This window comes from Anolis sagrei, chromosome 5, assembly GCF_037176765.1.
Source record: "Anolis sagrei isolate rAnoSag1 chromosome 5, rAnoSag1.mat, whole genome shotgun sequence".
In the NCBI taxonomy this organism is placed as follows: Eukaryota; Metazoa; Chordata; class Lepidosauria; order Squamata; family Dactyloidae; genus Anolis; species Anolis sagrei.
Window position 1 is genome coordinate 91,337,394 of NC_090025.1, and position 21,954 is coordinate 91,359,347.

Sequence of the window (21,954 nt, forward strand, 5' to 3'; positions counted from 1 at the left end):
TTCATGTTTGGTGGTCCTGCAATGTAGTACAAAATTTTTGAGAAAAGGTGATTATAGAAACAAATAATATGATCACCAAAAAGGTTAAGAAAAACCTGGAAATATGCCTTTTAGGATTATTCCGAATGTGTTATTGTTATATATCGAAATGGACTCGAGTAGCTAACCCAAGGCCTGCTTTATTCTTTTGTGGGAATGGTTGGTAGATGATTGACAGACTCCCTGAAACACAACTGCAATAAATATAATTGTTATCCATAGGATGTGGCACTTTGGGAGGAAGAACTGTGCATTCTTTGAATTTGCCATGATTTGTGCACATTGATTCATCTTTACAAGCCATTCCCTTTGTGGCGCCAGCTGGTGCTTCCACAATGGATTGCTCACCTTCAGCCCCTTATGCTCCTGTAGTCATTTGCACAGGGCCAAAAAGCTCTGCATCTTCTAGTTAGACACAGCTTCTTTTTTAAAAGCAAAGTCATATTTTCATGAAAGAGCTATTCAGCCTAGCCTGACACTCTCCCTATGTTAGGAAGGGAGGAAAGTTTGTCTCTTAGCGTGAGTCTTAAGTGCCCAACCTTGGATATGACAGAAGCTTTCACAGTTGGCTCCTTCATGGCAGTTCATCCAAGGATGAAGCTTCACGTGACCCTTGCTAACACAGATTCTCTCACTTGTATTTGCTAATGTAAAAATAATACAGGGTAGGGGACTTGCAGGGAAGAACTGAGTGGGTGATGATCTTTTATTGGAGACGTCTTTCTCCACTGGAAGGGTTTATATTGGAAGCCAGTGTGTGTTGAGGGAAAAACACTGAAAATACAGGAAAAACTTTATGGTGCTACTATTTACATATTTATTTATTTGCTTGGAGACCTTCCTGCCATTCCATCTGATAAAATTCTCCAGAGTGTACAAACTAAGGGCCCTTCTACACTGCCATATAATCCAGATTGTCAAATCAGATGATCCACACTATCTGCTTTGAGCTGGATTATATGAGTTCAAAGCAGATAATCTAGATTTTATATGGGAGTGTAGTCTGACTTGGCCATGGTAGTCCACGCTCTGGTTACATCCCGTTTAGACTACTGCAACGCTCTCTACGTGGGGTTGCCTTTGAAGACAGCTCGGAAGCTCCAACTAGTCCAACGCTTGGCAGCCATGATTTTAACAGGAGCGGAGCGCAGGGAGCATACAACCCCCCTGTTGCGCCAACTCCACTGGCTACCGATCTGCTACCGGGCTGAATTCAAAGTGCTGGCGTTGGCCTTTAAAGCCCTAAACGGTTCCGGCCCAAGCTACCTATCTGACCGCATCTCTGCCTATGAACCCACCAGGACTTTGAGATCTTCCGGGGAGACCCTGCTCTCGATCCCGCCTGCTTCTCAAGCTCGGCTGGCGGGGACGAGAGATAGGGCCTTCTCGGTGGTGGCTCCTCGGCTGTGGAACGCCCTTCCTACGGACATTAGACTAGCACCATCTCTAATGGTATTCCGCAAAAAGGTGAAAACCTGGATGTTTGTGCAGGCGTTTGAGTAATTTAGTGCAATCTGGTAATGGAACATAGGAATGGAACAATGGACGACGAACCTGGACTACGCTTGGATGATGAGAAGATTGGGTACGGTTGTTTTTTGTAATAATTGTGCATTGTAATTGCTTATTGGTAATTTATGGATAATGTGTTAAGTCAATTGTTATATGTTGTATGGAACCACTGCTGTTTCTACTGTTTTTACTGTTTGTGAACCGCTGTGAGTCGCCTTCGGGCTTGAGATACAGCGGTATATAAGCAAAGTAAATAAATAAATAATAAATAAATAGATGGGGTCTTAGTTTGACAACGAAATCAAAATATCCTGCTGTTTAGGGTTCTCTCTGGCTAGAATATTAAGGTGGCAAGTTCCATTTTCCTATATAAAGTACATCTTTACTGAGTTACCTGAGGGAAAATCCTCCTTGTTTACGTCATAATGCATAATCATACTGGAAGATTTTGTCCAGATAGCTGACCATCATCTTCCTTCCAGACAGATCTTGGATGTTGATTCCCGGCATCCTCCAATCAGAATGGCAATTGACATTACTAGCTAAGGGACACTTCGAGCTGTTGTCCAAATGAATATAGTCTTCCCAAATTTTGCTTCCAACGTCATAATTATTTGCTTCAGTCTAGTGAACACATTCATGGCAAAGTTAAAGTGCTTCGTCTTCTAAATTCTAGCCTTGGGGTAGGAAGTGGGGGCGGGGTGACTTTGAACAATATTATGTAATAGTCCTTTCCTGATGGCGACATTTTGTGTGACTATTCTTTGGTTTTACTTTGTTTATTTTTATCATTTCAGTTCACCAAGAAAACTCAATTTTGCATCCTTGGACTGTTGTGGGGAGAGAAAGAAACGTGTCCTCCCTAAATGATCTTATTGTCTTATATTGATGTTATGATACTAGACTTGACCCACAAAACGCACACTATCCATGGATTCAACCATCCACTTCTTGAAAATATTACAAATATAGATTTTGCCCTTTTATTTTATCATCTCTTTATATAAAAGTAAAAGTATGTAATTATGTTTGTCTGTTAGTAGCACAAAGGCTATTGCTATGTCCTGTGATGTCACTAGGAAAGATGACATGTGTATGAGGGGGATGGAGGAAGGAAGGAAAGCCAGAGTATTGCCAGAGCTGGAAAAGGGAGAAAGTAGGGACCAGTCCCAGCAACACCCAGTCCTCGCTGGATATATATGCTAGTTCAGCATTTTACCATATCATTATATATAATAAGATTTGTGTATCTACAGATTTTGGTATCTATGGTGGGTCCTGGAACCAAAACCCATCATATATCAAGAGCCTACGGTATGTGTAAAATATACTTTGGAGATCAAGGAATAAATTTTGGACGCTGAGCATTGCATAGTTGGCATCTAGGGTCCATCCAATGGCGAGGGAGAAAATTTTCACAACCTCTGAGAAAACATCACAACCTCTGAGGAGGCTTACCATAGATGCAGGTGAAACGTCAGGAGAGAATGCTTCTAGAACATGGCCATACAGCCCAAAAAAACCTACAGTGCTGATGGAATCGTTCCAGGAGTTGCATGTGACGTCTGTAGACAGTCCACGTTTCGCAGGCATATAGCAGGGTTGGGAGGACAATAGTTTTATAAACAAGCACCTTGGCATCCCTACGGATATCCCGGTCCTCAAACACTCTTTGCTTCATATGGAAAAATGCTGCACTCGCAGAGCTCAGGCGGTGTTGTATTTCGGTGTCGATGTTGACTTTGGTGGAGAGGTGGCTGCCAAGGTAGCGGAAATGATCAACATTTTCTAATGTTACACCATTAAGCTGTATCTCTGGCATTTGAGAGGGGTTGGCTGTTGACTGCTGGAAGAGCACTTTGGTTTTCTTGAAATTAAAGACAGGCCGAGCTTCTCGTATGCTTCTGCGAAGCTGTTTAGTGTGGCTTGTGCTGCTATGTCTTCTATCCTAATGCATGACAGTTAATTGAATCCTCTGAATGGAGCAGGTAAGAAAGAGGACAGGGAGGAAAAGGAGAGAGAAAAAAGGGGAAAAGAGGGAATGGCCCCACAAATATCACCTGGGAGGGGACTTTTGTCCTCAAAGGTAATTGGGAAAGATTCTTTTGGAACCGATTTCCCTCTCTTGTGGAGTAGCGAATAAAAGCTTCCAACTTTACTTTCTTGGGTTTTTTCAGAGTATATAAAATAATAGTGCTTTTTTACATTACAGAAAATGTGGCCCTCAGATATAAGTTTTATAAATGAAAACTCTGTGAGATCATTTTGAGTGTCCTTGTTACCATATGAAATATAAATGCTGAAGCCATAAAGCAAATTGACACCGTAATTTATTAATACCAGAGACACACTTCATTGCTGTTAAACATCATAAAGAGCTGGAAATAGCAATTTCTCAGAAAATATTGCCGATATGTCACAGGAAAGACTTCCTTATGCAGTCTCAGCATGTGAGAGAGTATTTTTCTTTCTTTCTTTTTTTCTTTTTTGCAGGCACTAACACAAGTGCCAAGGACCAAGGACCAGCTCGATCTTGGCGCTGCAGAAATCCATTCTTTGACTCAGTGGAAATCACCAAGCTCCTTTTGTGACTGTTGGACTTTCTACACAATATTTCTTGGCTCTAATAAACTCATGTTCACATATGAATTTCCCCCGTATGAACTATGGACACATGTTTTTCTGAAAATATTATTTTAATCAATTTCTCCGGCGGGTGGGGGAGGAAAGGGATGTTTGATATGAATTTCTTGTGATTCCTATATTTCCCCATGTGTTTTCCCTCACTTTTTGCCCTGGCTCCAAGCCCATTGCCCCCTTCCCCTTCCTTCGGTGAAAATCATCAAGTAAGCTATCAGCTGTTCTGAAAAGGCAATCAGCGATCACAAAAGAATCCTTATCTTGATACTTGTGCATGGAACCATAAACTTGAGAGTCTTTGTTTGGTCTCGGAGTTGGGCCGCCAGACAAAGAATTTCGCTTGGCAAACTTTTGATCACTTCCCATTGGGGACAAAAGACCCTTGAACAGTCTTTCCCCCCCGAAACTGTTTTTTGCTTTCAAAACTTGTCACAATGGACATTCACCCCAGTCTCTTCATTGTGTCATATCTGATGGCGACAGGAATACCCGGATAAAGCCATCATCGCTTATCACAGACCCATCAAAAGACAATAGACTTGGCATCTTTCGTAGGCCGGTTTCTCGGACTCAAAACCCTCAAGGCATGAAATCCTATAATACACTCATAAATCCATTGTTTCTTCTTTGTCCTGCCTCCCCTTCTCCTGATTCGCCAGAGCGTCGAGGCGGTAGGAGCATCCTGATAGGCTCCCGCACAGCGGAGAAGCTCTGTGATTGGCTTTGGCGCAGGGAGGGTGGCTGCGCCTCCTCCCAGCTGTTATCGCGTCAACCAATCCCCTTCGAGCCGGAAACTTCTAAGCCTGTATTTCCTATAAAAATGCCTCTGATCTCTGTAACCACATGCTTTGTAGGCGAATGATTGCTACATTGCATCCTTTTCAGCTGAATCGCTAATAAAAACACCTCAGTGCCGCTTCTTCAACTTTAGTGAGATTTCTTTTGGATTTTTTTAATAAAATAAAATTGCTGAAATCAGGCTTCTCTGAGCTCGCCAAAGTAGCGATCCCTCTTTGGTGGGGTCCCAGGGTCTCTCCTCCTGGGGCAGACTCTCCCAAAGTTCCTATTGACTTCACAGCTAGTGATTCCATAAAACTACAATGCTCATGATTCCATTGCCTTGAGTCAGGGCAGTTCAAGTGGTGTCAAAACTACACTAATTGTACCTGAGGGATCACCTCACCCCCTACCAACCTCCGAGATCACTCCATTCAGATGATCAGAATCTCCTTGAAGTTCCCAATTTTAGGAGCTTTCACCTGATGTCTACTAGGCGTAGAGCATTCACGGTGGTGGCTCCTACACTTGATCTTAGCCAAAAGGCAGAGAAGCGATGGTGGCTCCTTACCTGTGGAATCCCTTGCCAGCGGAAACAGGAGGTCTCCGAGACTTACTATCTTTTCGTAGAGCTTGTAAAACTTATTTATTTGGGCTGGCATTTGAATCTTGCTGATTGAAATTTTTCTTTGATTTTAAATGTAATGTATCACATATGTATGTTGTAAACCGCTCCGAGCCTTCGGGGAGTGGCAGTATATAAAATTGATTAATACATTTTTTAAAATGTAGACATAGCCCTAGTTGCGCCAGAATACATTCCTCAGGTGAGAATCTCTTTCAGTGTAGTTGCCTGAATCACGAAATAGTTTTCTAAGATCTACAGTTTTCTAAGATCTACAGAGACACTCGCTAGAACACCTCAGCAAGCGAGAGTCCAAAAGTGGCAGGCTCAAACCCACAACCTTAATCAATGGCTGCTACCAAATGAGAGACTCTCCCCTGGGCACACAGAAAACTGGGCGACTTGGAAGGCGCTGAACAGACTGTGCTCTGGCAACACGAGATGCAGAGCCAACCTTAAGAAATGGGGCTACAAAGTGGAATCCACAACATGTGAGTGTGGAGAAGAGCAAACCACAGACCACCTACTCCTACAGCAATACAACCTTTGGGCTTGAGTGCCACCAGTACGCTGATGACACTCAGCTCATTCTAAGGATGGAGGGCTGTACCCGAAAATTTCCATCAGTGCTTTGAGGCTGTTACTGGATGGTTGCGTGCCAGCAGGTTGAGGTTGAATCCAGTGAAGACAGAGATCCTTTGGCTGGGCCGTCCGGGTGGGAGGGAGATCCAGCTGCCTACCCTGGATGGCGAGACACTACGTCCATCACCTTCTGTAAAAAGCCTTGGTGTCTTATTGGACCCTCTGCTCACAATGGAGGCCCAGGTCTCTGCTGTGAGCAGGTCTGCGTTTTTCCATCTACGTCAGGCTAGCCGACTGGCTCCCTACCTATCTAGGAATGACCTGGCTACGGTGATCCAGGCGATGGTCATCTCAAGGCTTGACTACTGTAACGCCCTCTACATTGGTCTTCCTTTGTCTGTGATCCGGAAACTGAAGCTGGTGCAAAATGTGGCGGCTCGTCTTCTCGCCTGGATTCCGGCGAGGTGTCGTATCACCCCAATTCTACACCAGCTGCACTGGCTTCCGATTGAGTACCGAATTACTTTCAAGGTGCTGGTACTAACCTTTAAGGCCTTATATGGTCTGGGGCCGGCGTACCTGAGGGCCCGCTTATCCCCCTACCAACCCCAGAGATTACTTCGGTCCGAAGACCAACATTTGCTTGAAGTCCCCAACATCCGGACTTATCATCTGTCCTCTACTAGGCAGAGAGCCTTCTCGATTGTAGCCCCTTATTTATGGAATGCCTTGCCAGTGGAAACCTGAACTATCCGAGACCTACTTGCTTTTTGGAGAGCCTGTAAACCCTTTCTCTTCCGACAAGCTTTCGATGGATAAATAACTCGGGACTATGTCTGTTATCGTTTTTATTGTTTTTTAAAGTTGGTTGTATTGTTTTAGTCTACTGCTGTAAACCGCTCTGAGCCAAATTGGGAGTGGCGGTATACAAGCCAAATAAATAAATAAATACCTGAGCCCTGCTACATGCACAATGGAGGACCTTCTTGCAGCAACACCAGAGGCATTCCAAGTGGCCAGCTCCTGGTCAAAGGGCATTTAATAGAATACAAAGTCTGCAAACTTTGTGTTTTGTTTTTAATGCAATACAACTGTTTTGGTTCGCTCCTGACATGATAAATAAATAAAGTGCAGTTGCCCAATTACAGGAGGCAGGCAGGCACCAGGGGCGGCTCGTCCATTACGTGAAGTAAGCGATCGCAGGCGCCTCTGTAAATGCCCCTCGACTGCCACTTGAGGAGCACCCCCTCAGCTCACAACAGCCCTAGCAGTCCGGGGGGAGCCTCAGCTTTCTTGCCTCGCTGCCGGGCCCTTGAGCCTCACCTAGCCCCTCTCGTTCCTGCTTCACCCGGCCACCGGGTGCGCGAGCAGAGCCAGTGCTCAATCGTTCTCCGCGTTCTATCCCTTCCCCCAGCGCTCCACCCGGCTTTTCTCCTCTCCCCAATCCGAAGGTGGGCCAAGGGGTGGAGCCGCCGTGCCTGGCCCACTTCGGGTTCAGAAGCGTGTCTGAAGACCCCAGCGTGTGCACCAAAAGTCACCTCTTCTCCTGACTTTCTCTTCAGCCATTGGGACCAAGCCATTGGGACATTGTTTTTGCGCCTACCTTCAGGAAAGGTGGGCATCTCCACCTCTCTCTCTCTCTCTCTCTCTCTCTCGGTCCCAATGGCTGAGGAGAAAGTCAGGAGAAGAGGTGACTTTTGGTGCACACGCCGGGGTCTTCAGGCACGCCTCCGGACCCAAAGCGGGCCAGGCAAGGGAGCAAATGCGGCAAGGTGAACTATTACTGGGATGTATAGTTCACCTACAATCAAAGAGCATTCTGAACTCCACCAATGATGGAACTGGACAAAATATGGCACACAGAACTCCCACGACAAACAGAAAATATATATCAATCATAGAATCATAGAATCAAAGAGTTGGAAGAGACCTCATGGGCCATCCAGTCCAACCCCCTGCCAAGAAGCAGGAATATTGCATTCAAATCACCCCTGACAAATGGCCATCCAGCCTCTGCTTAAAAGCTTCCAAAGAAGGAGCCTCCACCACACTCCGGGGCAGAGTTCCACTGCTGAACGGCTCTCACAGTCAGGAAGTTCTTCCTAATGTTCAGATGGAATCTCCTCTCTTGTAGTTTGAAGCCATTGTTCCGCGTCCTAGTCTCCAAGGAAGCAGAAAACAAGCTTGCTCCCTCCTCCCTGTGGCTTCCTCTCACATATTTATACATGGCTATCATATCTCCTCTCAGCCTTCTCTTCTTCAGGCTAAACATGCCCAGTCCCCTAAGCCGCTCCTCATAGGGCTTGTTCTCCAAACCCTTGATCATTTTAGTCGCCCTCCTCTGGACACATTCCAGCTTGTCAATATCTCTCTTGAATTGTGGTGCCCAGAATTGGACACATTATTCCAGGTGTGGTCTAACCAAAGCAGAATAGAGGGGTAGCATTACTTCCCTAGATCTAGACACTATGCTCCTATTGATGCAGGCCAAAATCCCATTGGCTTTTTTTGCCACCACATCACATTGTTGGCTCATGTTTAACTTGTTGTCCACGAGGACTCCAAGATCTTTTTCACACGTATTGCTCTCTCAATGATTTGGGGGGGGGGGGGGGGGGTTGCCAAAATACTGTTTGCTTACTGTTGAAAATTACCTAGGGACGCCTCTGGCAGGCAGGCAGCGTGGGGCATCTCTGTGGCCCATTCCTTGGCATGCCCCTGGGTGCCAAACCCCACCCAGGACAGACCAGCTTCGATTCTCACCTGCAACACAGAATACATAGAGATCTGAGACAATGCCAGTGGGATGGTCTGGAGAACAAGCCTCATGAGGAGCGGCTTAACAAGCTGGGCATGTTTAGCCTGAAGAAGAGAAGGCTGAGAGGGGATATGGTAGCCATGTATAAATATGTGAGAGGAAGCCACAGGGAGGAGGGAGCAAGCTTGTTTTCTGCTTCCTTGGAGACTAGGACGCCGGAACAATGGCTTCAAACTACAAGAGAGGAGATTCCATCTGAACATGAGGAAGAACTTCCTGACTGTGAGAGCCGTTCAGCAGTGGAACTCTCTGCCCCGGAGGGTGGTGGAGGCTCCTTCTTTGGAAGCTTTTAAACAGAGGCTGGATGGCCATCTGTCAGGGGTGATTTGAATGCAATATTCCTGCTTCTTGGCAGGGGGTTGGACTGGAGGGCCCATGAGGTCTCTTCCAACTCTTTGATTCTATGATTCTATGATTCTACATTCCGAATCGTCTCATTGTCAAGCCACAATCCGATCTCATTTCCGCTGTTCCATTCCTATGGTCAATTGCCAGTCATTGCACTTATTGATCAAATGCCTTCTTATATAGCCAGGTCTTTAACTTCCTGCGGAATATTAGCAGGGAGGGGGCTAGCCTGATGTCCACGGGAAGGGTGTTCCACAGCCGAGGAGCCACCACCGAGAAGGCCCTATCTCTCGTCCCCACCAGCCGTGCCTGTGAGGCAAGCGGGATCGAGAGCAGGGCCTCCCCGGAAGATCTCAAAGTCCTCGTGGGCTCATAGGCCGAGAGGCGGTCAGCTAGGTATCTTGGGCCGGAACCGTTTAGGGCTTTACAGGCCAATGCCAGCACCTTGAATTGAGCCCGGTAGCAGATCGGCAGCCAGTGGAGCTGGTACAGCAGGGGGGTTGTGTGCTCCCTACGTCCCGCTCCTGTTAGTATCATGACTGCCGCACGTTGGACCAGTTGGAGCTTCCGGGCCGTCTTCAAAGGCAACCCCACATTGCAATACAACTGTTTTGGTTCGCTCCTGACACGATAAATAAATAGTGCAGTCGCCCAACCACAAGAGGCAGGCAGGCAGCGTGGGGCATCTCTGTGGCCCATTCCTTGGCATGCCCCTGGGTGCCAAACCCCACCCAGGACTGACCAGCTTCGATTCTCACCTGCAACACAGAATACATAAGAGATATGAGACAATGCCAGTGGGATGGGCTCCTTCCTGACTGTGAGAGCCGTTCAGCAGTGGAACTCTCTGCCCCGGAGTGTGGTGGAGGCTCCTTCTTTGGAAGCTTTTAAGCAGAGGCTGGATGGCCATCTGTCAGGGGTGATTTGAATGCAATATTCCTGCTTCTTGGCAGAATGGGGTTGGACTGGATGGCCCATGAGGTCTCTTCCAACTCTTTGATTCTATGATTCTATGATTCCCTGCCGGCCGTCGGCCACCCCCCTGGCGTCCCCCTTCCTATCTAGGAGGCTAAATGTGGCTCTTGGAAAGCTCCCACTCGCGGCTCCAAATGTTTTCCATATTTGTTCAGCCTCCTCTTCGCTTCCAAATACCAGGAACCAGCCAGGCAGCCGCACAAAGGAAGGCTTCAGCGGGTGGGGGTCCTTACAGAAAAGAAGAGAGAGAGAGAGAAGTTGCTCAACATGGGCAAAGAGAAGAAGCCAGCCCAGCAGCAGCAGGCAGAGCCCAGCAACAAGGAGCAAGCCGCCGCGATGCAAAAGAAGGGAGCCCAACGCGAGCCCAAAGCGGGGCAGGAGGAGGACGTCCACACGTGCTGTGGCTGCCGTTTCCCGTTGCTGCTGGCCTCCTTGCAGCTGGCTCTGGGCGCCTCTGTGACCGTGCTGGGCTTCCTTATGGCAGGCATCAGCGCCTCTCTGCTAGTCAGAGACACTCCATATTGGGCGGGCATCATTGTAAGCATACCTCCTCTTCTGCAATTCCCAGCCCCTCTCTTCTTTTTTGTGCCAATTTTGCATGCCAGGCTGCACTTCCCACTAATCCAGAGTTTCTCAACCTTCCTAATGCCACGACCCCTTAATAACGTTCCCCCAACCATAACATTGGTTTTGTTGCTACTTCATAACTGTCATTTTCCTTTTAGTATGCATCGTCATGTAAATATCTGATATGCAGGATGTATTTTCATTCACTGGACCAACTTTGACACAAATACCCGAGATGCCCAAATGTGAATACTGAAGAGGTTGGGGGCATTGATTTTGTTATTTGGGAGTTGTAGTTGCTGGGATTTATCAAAAAGCATTCTGAACTCCACTAAGGATGGAATTGAACCAAACTTAGCACACAGAACTCCAATGACCCACAGAAAATACTGGTGGAAATTGGGAGTATGGGAGTTATAGTTCACCTAGTTCCAGAGAGCACTGTGGACTCAAACAATGATGGTTCTGGACCAAACTTGGCATGGATACTCAATATACCCAAATATGAACCCCCCCCTGAAAAAAATTCAGCCCCCCCCCCCTCCGCCCCCGAAACGAAATCCTGGCTACAGGCCTGTACCCAAATGTGAACACTGGTGGGGTTTGGGGAAAATAGACCTTGACATTTGGGAGTTGTAGTTGCTGGGATTTATAGTTCTCCTACAATCAAAGAGCATTCTGAACTCCACCAATGATAGAACTGAACCAAACTTAGCACACAGAACTCCAATGACCCACAGAAAATACTGGTGGAAATTGGGAGTATGGGAGTTATAGTTCACCTAGTTCCAGAGAGCACTGTGGACTCAAACAATGATGGTTCTGGACCAAACTTGGCATGGATACTCAATATACCCAAATATGAACCCCCCCTGAAAAAAATTCAGCCCCCCCCCCTCCGCCCCCGAAACGAAATCCTGGCTACGGGCCTGTACCCAAATGTGAACACTGGTGGGGTTTGCGGAAAATAGACCTTGACATTTGGGAGTTGTAGTTGCTGGGATTTATAGTTCTCCTACAATCAAAGAGCATTCTGAACTCCACCAATGATAGAACTGAACCAAACTTAGCACACAGAACTCCAATGACCCACAGAAAATACTGGTGGAAATTGGGAGTATGGGAGTTATAGTTCACCTAGTTCCAGAGAGCATTGTGGACGAAACGAAACGAAATCCTGGCTACGGGCCTGTACCCAAATGTGAACACTGGTGGGGTTTGGGGAAAATAGAAAATAGACGAAACGAAATCCTGGCTACGGGCCTGTACCCAAATGTGAACACTGGTGGGGTTTGGGGAAAATAGACCTTGACATTTGGGAGGTGTAGTTGCTGGGATTTATAGTTCTCCTACAATCAAAGAGCATTCTGAACTCCACCAAGGATAGAATTGAACCAAACTTGGCACACAGAACTCCAATGACCCACAGAAAATACTGGTGGAAATTGGGAGTATAGGAGTTATAGTTCACCTAGTTCCAGAGAGCACTGTGGACTCAAACAATGATGGTTCTGGACCAAACTTGGCATGGATACTCAATATACCCAAATGTGAACACTGGTGGGGTTTGGGGAAAATAGACCTTGACATTTGGGAGTTGTAGTTGCTGGGATTTATAGTTCACCTACAATCAAAAAGCATTCTGAACTCCACCAAGGATGGAATTGAACCAAACTTAGCACACAGAACTCCAATGACCCACAGAAATTACTGGTGGAAATTGGGAGTATGGGAATTATAGTTCACCTAGTTCCAGAGAGCACTGTGGACTCAAACAATGATGGTTCTGGACCAAACTTGGCATGGATACTCAATATACCCAAACAGGCAGTTGGAAGAGACCTGATGGGCCATCCAGTCCAACCTCCTGCCAAGAAGCAGGAATATTGCATTCAAATCACCCCTGACAAATGGCCATCCAGCCTCTGCTTAAAAGCTTCCAAAGAAGGAGCCTCCACCACACTCCGGGGCAGAGAGTTCCACTGCTGAACGGCTCTCACAGTCAGGAAGTTCTTCCTAATGTTCAGATGGAATCTCCTCTCTTGTAGTTTGAAGCCATTGTTCCGCGTCCTAGTCTCCAGGGAAGCAGAAAAGAAGCTTGCTCCCTCCTCCCTGTGGCTTCCTCTCACATATTTATACATGGCTATCATATCCCTTCTCAGCCTTCTCTTCTTCAGGCTAAACATGCCCAGCTCCTTAAGCCGCTCCTCATAGGGCTTGTTCTCCAGACCTTTTATCATTTTAGTCGCTCTCCTCTGCACACATTCCAGCTTGTCAATATCTCTCTTCAATTGTGGTGCCCAGAATTGGACACAATATTCCAGGTGTGGTCTAACCAAAGCACAGTAGAGGGGTAGCATTACTTCCCTAGATCTAGACACTATGCTCCTATTGATGCAGGCCAAAATCCCATTGGCTTTTTTTGCCGCCACATCACATTGAATGCAAACATTCAATGCCAAAGACACACAACAGATATAGACAGACAGTCAGAGGCTATTTAACTTTCATCGTCCATCTGCGACACTGGTGAAGTACTTCCGCATTCCCTGCTTGCTATGCTGGAGTGCTTGCTGGAGTCTTTTTTATGGCCTCGTAAATTAGTTAAATTAGCCTCTTCACACATAAGTGGTACCTAATTTTTCCTACTTGACAGATGCACCTGTCTTTCGGGTTGCAAAGGTCGACAACAAGCTACACAATTGGTTGGAAGCTCGCTCCGACCCGGGCTGGTTTCGAACTCATGACCTTTCAGTCAGAAGTGATCTTAATGCAGCTGACACTCAGCCAGCTGCACCACAGTCCTGGTGCACAACAACAACAAGAATCCTATCTCATCAGCCAAAGGCAGGCCCACACTTCCCATTGAAAAACCAATACGTTTACATTTGTTAAAATTGTTCTTCATTTTAATTATTGTATTGTTTTTAAGTGTCCTTTGCACTACAAATAAGATATGTGCAGTGTGCATAGGAATAGATTTACATCCTCACACTAGTGTTTAGCCTCAACTTTTTTGTTACTGGAGTACATTCCCCGCTTATGGGAAAGCTTGGTTCCACGACCTCCACTATAATGAGCTCTCCTCCGCAAATAATCTGTCTCTGTTTAATCTCGCCTGAGTTTTAAATCTGCTTTTAATCAGCTTTTCTTTTATCCATTACATGTAGCTTGCCCATTGTCATTGTGATTGTGCTTATTGCAATCTTATATTGCTATATCTTCATTTGTTTTATGTAATTACGTTATTATTGTTCATTATTTGCATTTTCGGTTATATTTTATGTAATTGTTGTTTGAGCTTGGCCTCTTGTAAGCCACACTATAGCAAAATTAAAGGATATCTGAGGCAGGGGGGAACAAAGAATCCCACCGCTGCCACCAGTATAACAAAATTAGCAGCTGACCAAATATATCAATGACCGATGTTTCTGGTAGATATGACTGCCACCACCTCAGCTTTTATTGGTCTGAGGAACCAAAAGTGTGAATGTGTTGTAGGTAAAGTGTGTTTGCCCTTAGTTCTTCTATTGCTTCTTCGCTGGCTGACTGGACTTTAAAGAGATTTCTATTATTGACTTGACTTAGTTCTGAGGAGATTGACAGACTGAAGCTGACACCAGTTAAATATGAACTAGAAAAGGTTTATTGAACTTTAAGCAAATATCTATTCATAGAATGAGCGGTACAGAAACTTGATTCAGTTGTAGAGGCTTAGTATATTTAAATCAGGAGTTTCACCGACAATAAAGCTTTTAAAACTGTGAGTTTCCTTAAACACACTGCTCTACTCCTAGAAACAGTATCACTTAGAGAACAGACTCCTATCTGTCTCACACACAGGGCAATAAGCTCTCTTAAACTTCTCCTAAGAAGTCTAAGAAGACAAGTCTTTCTGTTACTGATCCTCTCAATACAGTAACCCTAGCCGTTGTCTGCTACTTATTCCCTATCCTTAAGGCTCACTTTAAAGCTTTCTTTCCCTGTCAGACTCCTATTTAGCTTCCTCTCCTAAAAATCCCTTCCTTCTGTGTCTGATGTCAAGACACTTCTCTCCCTTGTCAAGAGCTGACAGCCTCTTTCCCTCTCTCAACCGACTCCTCCCCTAATTGCTCTGACCAATCAGGAGTCGGCTTGACTCCTCCTCCTGCTTCTGCCTGTCTTTCAAGATGACAGCCACTGACTTTCAGGCTTCGGCCTGGACGCCTTAAAGGTAGATTTCACTACACACACCGAGTCCCCATCGGGGAGATGGTGGCGGGGTACAAATAAAGATTATTATTATTATTACTATTATTATTATTTTTTTTCAAATTATAATCCGGCCCTCCAATAGTTTGAGGGACTGTGACCTGGCCCTCTGTTTAAAAAGTTTGAGGATGCTGATTTAAAACATACAAATATGCAAACATTAAAATAGAATTAAACACAAACAGCACTAAAAAGTCACAGCTAAAATCCATGAAAACATTTTCAAAGTTAAAGTTAAATGAAGGATTTTTAGAAGTTATGGGGTGCATTTTTGTGTCGGGCAATGAGGACTTCTGACAGTTGCAGCTTCCCAACTGTCAGGAGTTTAAAATGTGGCTGTGGTTTCATTGGTTTGGTGCTCATCCTAAATGCATTGCCTTGGATTTAGGGGTGGGTCGGTTTAGTTTAGGCATTCAGATTATGATTTTTAAAAATGTGTCCCAAGCCAGATGAAGGCAGGCCATTCAAAGTCCCACCCAGCATGAGTAGAGAGAGGGTGGTGACAACCGATAAAGCTATTTGTGATCATGCAGAAGCACGTGATCCATTAGGGAGTGTGTGATTTCAGCAAATGTTCAGCATGCTCATCCCAGCCTGGAGAGAAGCTCAAAATGTATTTGTGTTGAGTCAACATAGAGAGAGGCAAATTGCCATCTGTATATTTGTAGTTGTGTCGTGATCCTAAACTGCTTTTCTATACTGTATGCATTGTCATGTTCTGTTTAACAGTAAACCACATTTCTAGCAGATGATCTGACACCAAAGAGTCCCGTTCTGAATCGATGCTCTGTGCATAATGAGTACCTTAAAAACAAAAGAACCAATGAACAAAATCACACCAAATTTGGCAACAAAATGTTTCACAACACAAGGAGTGACCATCATTCAAAAATTATTATTTTGTTATTTGGGAGTTGTAGTTGCTGTAGTTACAATCAAAGAGCACTTTGAACTCCATCAACGATGGAATTGAACCAAACTTGGCACACAGAACTCCCATGACAAACAGAAAATACTGGAAGGGTTTGGTGGGCATTGGCCTTGAGTCCCCAGTGGCGCAGTGGGTTAAAGCACTGTACTGGCAGGACTGAAGACCGACAGGTCACAGGTTCGAATCCGGGGAGAGGCGGATGAGCTCCCTCTATTAGCTCCAGCTCCTCATGCGAGGACATGAGAGAAGCCTCCCACAAGAATGATAAAACATCAAAAATCATCCAGGTGTCCCCTGGCCGTCCTTGTTGTTGTTGTTGTTGTTCATTCGTTCAGTCGTCTCCGACTCTTCGTGACCTCATGGACCAGCCCACGCCAGAGCTCCCTGTCGGCCGTTACCACCCCCAGCTCCCTCAAGGTCAGTCCAGTCACTTCAAGGATGCCATCCATCCATCTTGCCCTTGGTCGGCCCCTCTTCCTTTTGCCTTCCACTTTCCCCAGCATAATTGTCTTCTCTAGGCTTTCCTGTCTCCTCATGATGTGGCCAAAGTACTTCAACTTTGTCTCTAGTATCTTTCCCTCCAGTGAGCAGTCAGGCTTTATTTCCTGGAGGATGGACTGGTTGGATCTTCTCACAGTCCAAGGCACTCTCAGAACTTTCCTCCAACACCACAGTTCAAAAGCATCGATCTTCCTTCGCTCAGCCTTCCCTAAGGTCCAGCTCTCACATCCGTAGGTGACTACAGGGAATACCATGGCTTTGACTAGGCGGATCTTTGTTGCCAGTCTGATGTCTCTACTCCTTACTATTTTATCGAGATTGGACATTGCTCTCCTCCCAAGAAGTAAGCGTCTTCTGATTTCCTGGCCACAGTCTGCATCTGCAGTAATCTTTGCACCTAGAAATACAAAGTCTGTCATGGCCTCCACGGTTTCTCCCTCTATTTTCCAGTTGTCAATCTGTCCTTGCAGACAGCCAATTCTCTCACAACAGGAGCGGTTGCTCCTGACACGACAAAAAAACAAAACAAAACAAAAACCTTGAGTTTGGGAGTTGTAGTTCACCTACATCCAGAGAGCACTGTGGACTCAAACAATGATGGATCCGGACCAAACTTGACACGAATACTCCATATGCCCAACTAGGAACACAGATGGAGTCTGGGAGAAATAGACCTTGACATTTGGGAGTTGTAGTCACTAGGATTCACAGTTCACCTACAATCAAAGAGTATTCTGAACCCCACAAACGAGAGAATCGGGGCAAATTGCAGAGATCAGAACTGGATGGATACAGTATTCCAGCCACTAATGGCACTATTACTTCCTTGATTTGGGCACTATACTCATGTTAATGCAGCTTGTTGCATTGAATTTTTCTCTACTCCATTAGACAGCTGATACAACATGTGCTCTACTAGGACTCTACACCACCAAGTCTTCACATTTTCTTCATCCAAGGTGTCACCCACTTTGTACATTTCATTTCCCCCCTACCTATATGGAGTATTTTGCATCCAAATTCATTTTGTTAGTTTTGACTCAGCTCTCCAATTTGTCAAAGTCACTGTGAATTCTGATTCTGTCTCCAAGGGAGTTAACTGTCCCCACCATTTTGTATCTATACACATAATAAAAGTGAAAATCTGTATGTGGCACAGGTGTCTGTTCACTCAGACTACCTCCAGCCTCCACAAATAGGCTATTGTTTCCAGTGCTGAGAAGACAGCAAGTCACTCTCTCAAAGGACATTGCAGGTTATAGCAAGCACATCCCAGTGTTCCTTTCTCTCTTCATTTGCATGACCCCACCCACTGCTTCTCCCTTATCCCATAACCCTTTCCTTTGGTACACAGCAGAGGAATTGATCAACAACTAAACATATTGGAGAGGTTTGGAGAGAATTCACAGTGATTTATAGGAGTTGGGACTGGGATGCATAGTTCACCTGCAATCTAAGAGCACTCTGAACTGCACCGATGATGGACCTGGAACTCACTTGGCACACAGACCCACCATGGGCAATTGTCCATACTTGCAGAGTTTAGGGGTGATTACCCTGAGAGTTGTAGTTCACCCTTATCTAGAGAACAGTGAACTCAGCCAACGATGGATAGGGACCAAACTTGGCACACAGAACCAACATGGCCAATTGTGCATACTGGCTGAGCTTGGGGGTGATTGCTCTGGGAATCTGGGAGTTGTAGTTTACCCTTACCTAGATATCACTGAACTCAGCTGCTGTCGGATCTGGAACATACTTGGCACACAGATCCAGCATGGCCAACTTTAAGTAATGGCAGGATTTGGGAATGACTGACCCACAATTCTGGAAATTGTAGTTCACCCACATCCTTATGCATTTTCTAATGGGAGCATTAATTTAAAAATAAAAAGACTTTTTTTTCTAATAAATAGCATTACACATTACCAAACTGATATTACCAAACTTCACAAAACAAACAATGCCTTCGCAAATAACCCGGGCATTGCCGGGTCCCCAAGCTAGTAATCTAATAAACCTGACCTGGGTTATAAAGATGTTAAGCAAACCTGAGCTTAAAATAGAACTCAAAGGCACCCAACTAGTCCCCTCTCCCTAGAAAAAGCAGCCATTGATGAGCATTCTCTCAGTTCAACTGTCAATTATAGATCTACTAAACTTGATCTACAATGGGTAGTTATAGGTTTTTTCAGGCTATATGGCCATGTTCTATAAGCATTCTCTCCTGACCTTTCGCCTGCATCCTCAGGCAAGCATCCTCAGAGGTGCTAGGAAAATGGGTTTATAGGCCTTAGACCCAATCTTACCTTTTTAGCATTCCAGCCTGGGCTTGCTCAAATGAATATGCTTACTTTCCCATCACATCATCATAATTTCTCAGCTTTTGCATGTTTTTCCCCGTTCTGAAAGATTGAAATGCCTGCTTTATGGCTCAGTTGCCAGCAACAGCAACTTTAAGCTTAAAATACAGTGGTATTTTTGATTCCAACCTTTTGCCCTGAAATGTGCCCCCCCTCCCCCAAAGTACATTCCTTAAGTAAATTTGAACGTCACAGGTTCTCCACCCAAACAGTCGACAATACAAAGTTAGCTGGATCAAGTACTTGATCTAAAGCAGTATCTTGCATTATTCTCTACACAAACACTAATAATATCGTAAGACCCCCTCTGCCCATTAGGTCCAAATGTGAATGTTGCTGTTATAAGATCAATGAAAATCAGTTGTGCTTCTTAGCCAGTGTTTGTTATGTCAGGCATGTAGCCGGGGGGGGGGGGGGCACTCGGGGGGCTTCAGCCCCCCCCCCGAAATTCTCATGGTGGTCCGCAAAAAGGCCTTTTTAAGGTGCATTATTTAAACTGTTATGTTTATTCATATCATGATCTGATCACCATACTCAATATATCCCATATGCATGGGGGTATTGGGGTAACAATACAAAAGGTTTGCTAGGCTAGACCCTCTTTCACTCAGACACAGCCCCCCCGAAACTCAGCCCCCCTCGAGCCCCCCCTGAAAAAAATTCAGCCCCCCCCCCCCCGAAACGAAATCCTGGCTACGGGCCTGTTATAAGTAGCTATTTAATGCCCTGGAGACACCAAATTGTCTAGGCAGGGTCAGGCCTGGATAGTATTTGAATGGGGGACAGAAAAGAAATACCAAGTGCTGTGGACTGTATGTCAGAAGAAGGCAAACCACCTCTGATTCATAGTGTCACCATAATTCAACAGTGACTTGAAAGTGTTTAAATGGGAGGAAGACACTCGATGTTTCTTATTTTAAACTTAGAACTTGTGAGTCAATGAAAGTAGGGGTAAATTATGTTATCATCCAAATTTGAGGCTATTAAAGTTGGCTCACAGTTATATGGACATTACTGGCTTACCCAAAATGTGATTCATGACTGCCTGTTGAAAAACATTTTCAGAATGTGACTGTAACTCTAAGATTTTTTTTGAATTATTTTTTATTGATTTTCACCACAAGTTTACATTAAAAAACAACATCTAACTATAACAAACAACAATAAACAATAATAAAACATACATGCCCCTCACGACTTCACCCTCCCACCATCATCCTGCTGTGACCTCCATTCTTCTTACTTTATCCATTATTCACTTTACGTTACTTTCCCTCGCTTAGCGTTTGTCAAATCATAATTAAACTTCATGTTAAGAGAGAGAGTATCAATTATTCTCTATCCACAACTCTTATTTCACTTAACTTAGCCAATCCTTACTTTCTATATATTCATATAAAACCGTCCAATCTGTTGGGTTTATGGCTCTTCTGTTATGTAGCCTTAACCAATACGTTAATTCATCCATATCTTTAATGTCTATTATTTTTTCAATCCAGTCCAATTTTGACGGAAGTTCCTCCTGTTTCCATACTTTGGCATATACCATTCTCGCAGCTGTCGCCAAGTAAATAAATCGTTTTTCCTTATTTTTATCATTGAAAATTGCTGTATCAAACATTGCCAATAGATATAGCTCTGGTTTCAATGGAATCTCTAATTTTAACATTTTTTTACATTCTGAGTGGACCATTTTCCAATATCTCTTGACCTTCTCGCATGACCACCACATGTGTTAAAAGGACCCTTCTTGCTCCTTGCATTTCCAACAATTCTTATTAACTTGTTTATACATTCTACCTAACTTTTTTGGTGTCATATACCACCTATGCATCATTTTTAACCAATTCTCCTGCAGGTCTGATGCATATGTGTATTTCAACCTTTTCCTCCATATTTCTTCCCACTCTGTTAGCATAATTGTTCTTCTGATATTTTTGGCCCATTGAATCATCGTGTCTTTGATCACATCTCTTTCTGTTGCCCAATCTACCAACTTATTGTATATTTTTGTAATTGTCTTTTTCTCACCTATTTGTATTTTTTCCCAAAAATCGTTTTTATCCCCAAAGCCCCTTTTTTTATCTGCATTGAATGACTCTTTAATCTGTGCATATTGAAACCATGATACATTTTTGAATTTGGCTGTTATATCTTCTTGTTTCTTCAATTCATGTATTCCTTCTTTTTTATCTAACATATCTCCATATTTCGGCCAACATGTCCACCCCAGTAATCGCCTTTGATTTGCTTCTAGGGGCGATACCCATAAAGGGGTTTTTCCAAATAGATATTTTTTAATATTTTTCCCACACCCTTATCAGCGACGAACGGACAAAATGATTTCCGAATTTTTTCTCTTTTTTGATACCATCGTACCATAAATAATTGTGCCAACCCTTTCTCAGGTCAAAACCCTCTAGAATCAGAATTTCAGTTTTTGTTAATTTGCTCCAGTAACTCTAAGATTTAACTTGGTTGTCATGTTTCTGTCTGAACCTTTCCCTAAAGAGCCCAGTGAGGTACGCAGGAATTCCCTTCTTCCAACCACCCTGTAAAGTAAGTTAGTTCAAATCAACCAGTAAGATTCATATGTTCAGTGGGGATTGGATCCTGAGTTTTTCCTGGTACATGTCTCTTGTCCTGGGACATAATAAAACTTGCATGTGGACACAATCATGGCTCTGTCTGTCCACACTATTGAAGGATCATGCCCACTCGTGTTTGTTGTAACTGCATCTATAAATGAATTCAAAGAGATCTCATGTCAGTTCAACTGAGATCTGATTTCATATTGTGTTAGGGCTTTCCAGAGTTCATCTTCTTGTATGCCTACAATGGACCTCATCACACTGAGGTCACTCTTCTGGGTGATAGCAGGAGGGATTCAGCACAGATTGTGGTGAATTCGGAGTGGGCTGTAGGGAATCCTAACGCACATCCTGCAACACCCATATTGCCCCTCACATCATTCCACAGGGGAAGCGTTGTTGCCTGCCTCTCCCCCCCCCCCCCCCCCCAAAAT

General features: G+C 44.6%; 1 protein-coding gene across 1 annotated transcript in view; it reads left to right on the plus strand.

Moving 5' to 3' along the window:
- Positions 1 to 10,398: 10,398 nt before the first annotated feature.
- SSPN (sarcospan) overlaps positions 10,399 to 21,954 on the plus strand; it is a 35,657-nt gene continuing 24,101 nt past the window's right edge. Inside the window, exon 1 of the mRNA XM_060778256.2 lies at positions 10,399 to 10,853. Coding sequence (XP_060634239.2) covers positions 10,584 to 10,853 — 270 coding nt within the window. The 5' untranslated portion in view covers positions 10,399 to 10,583. The remainder of the gene's footprint in view (positions 10,854 to 21,954) is intronic.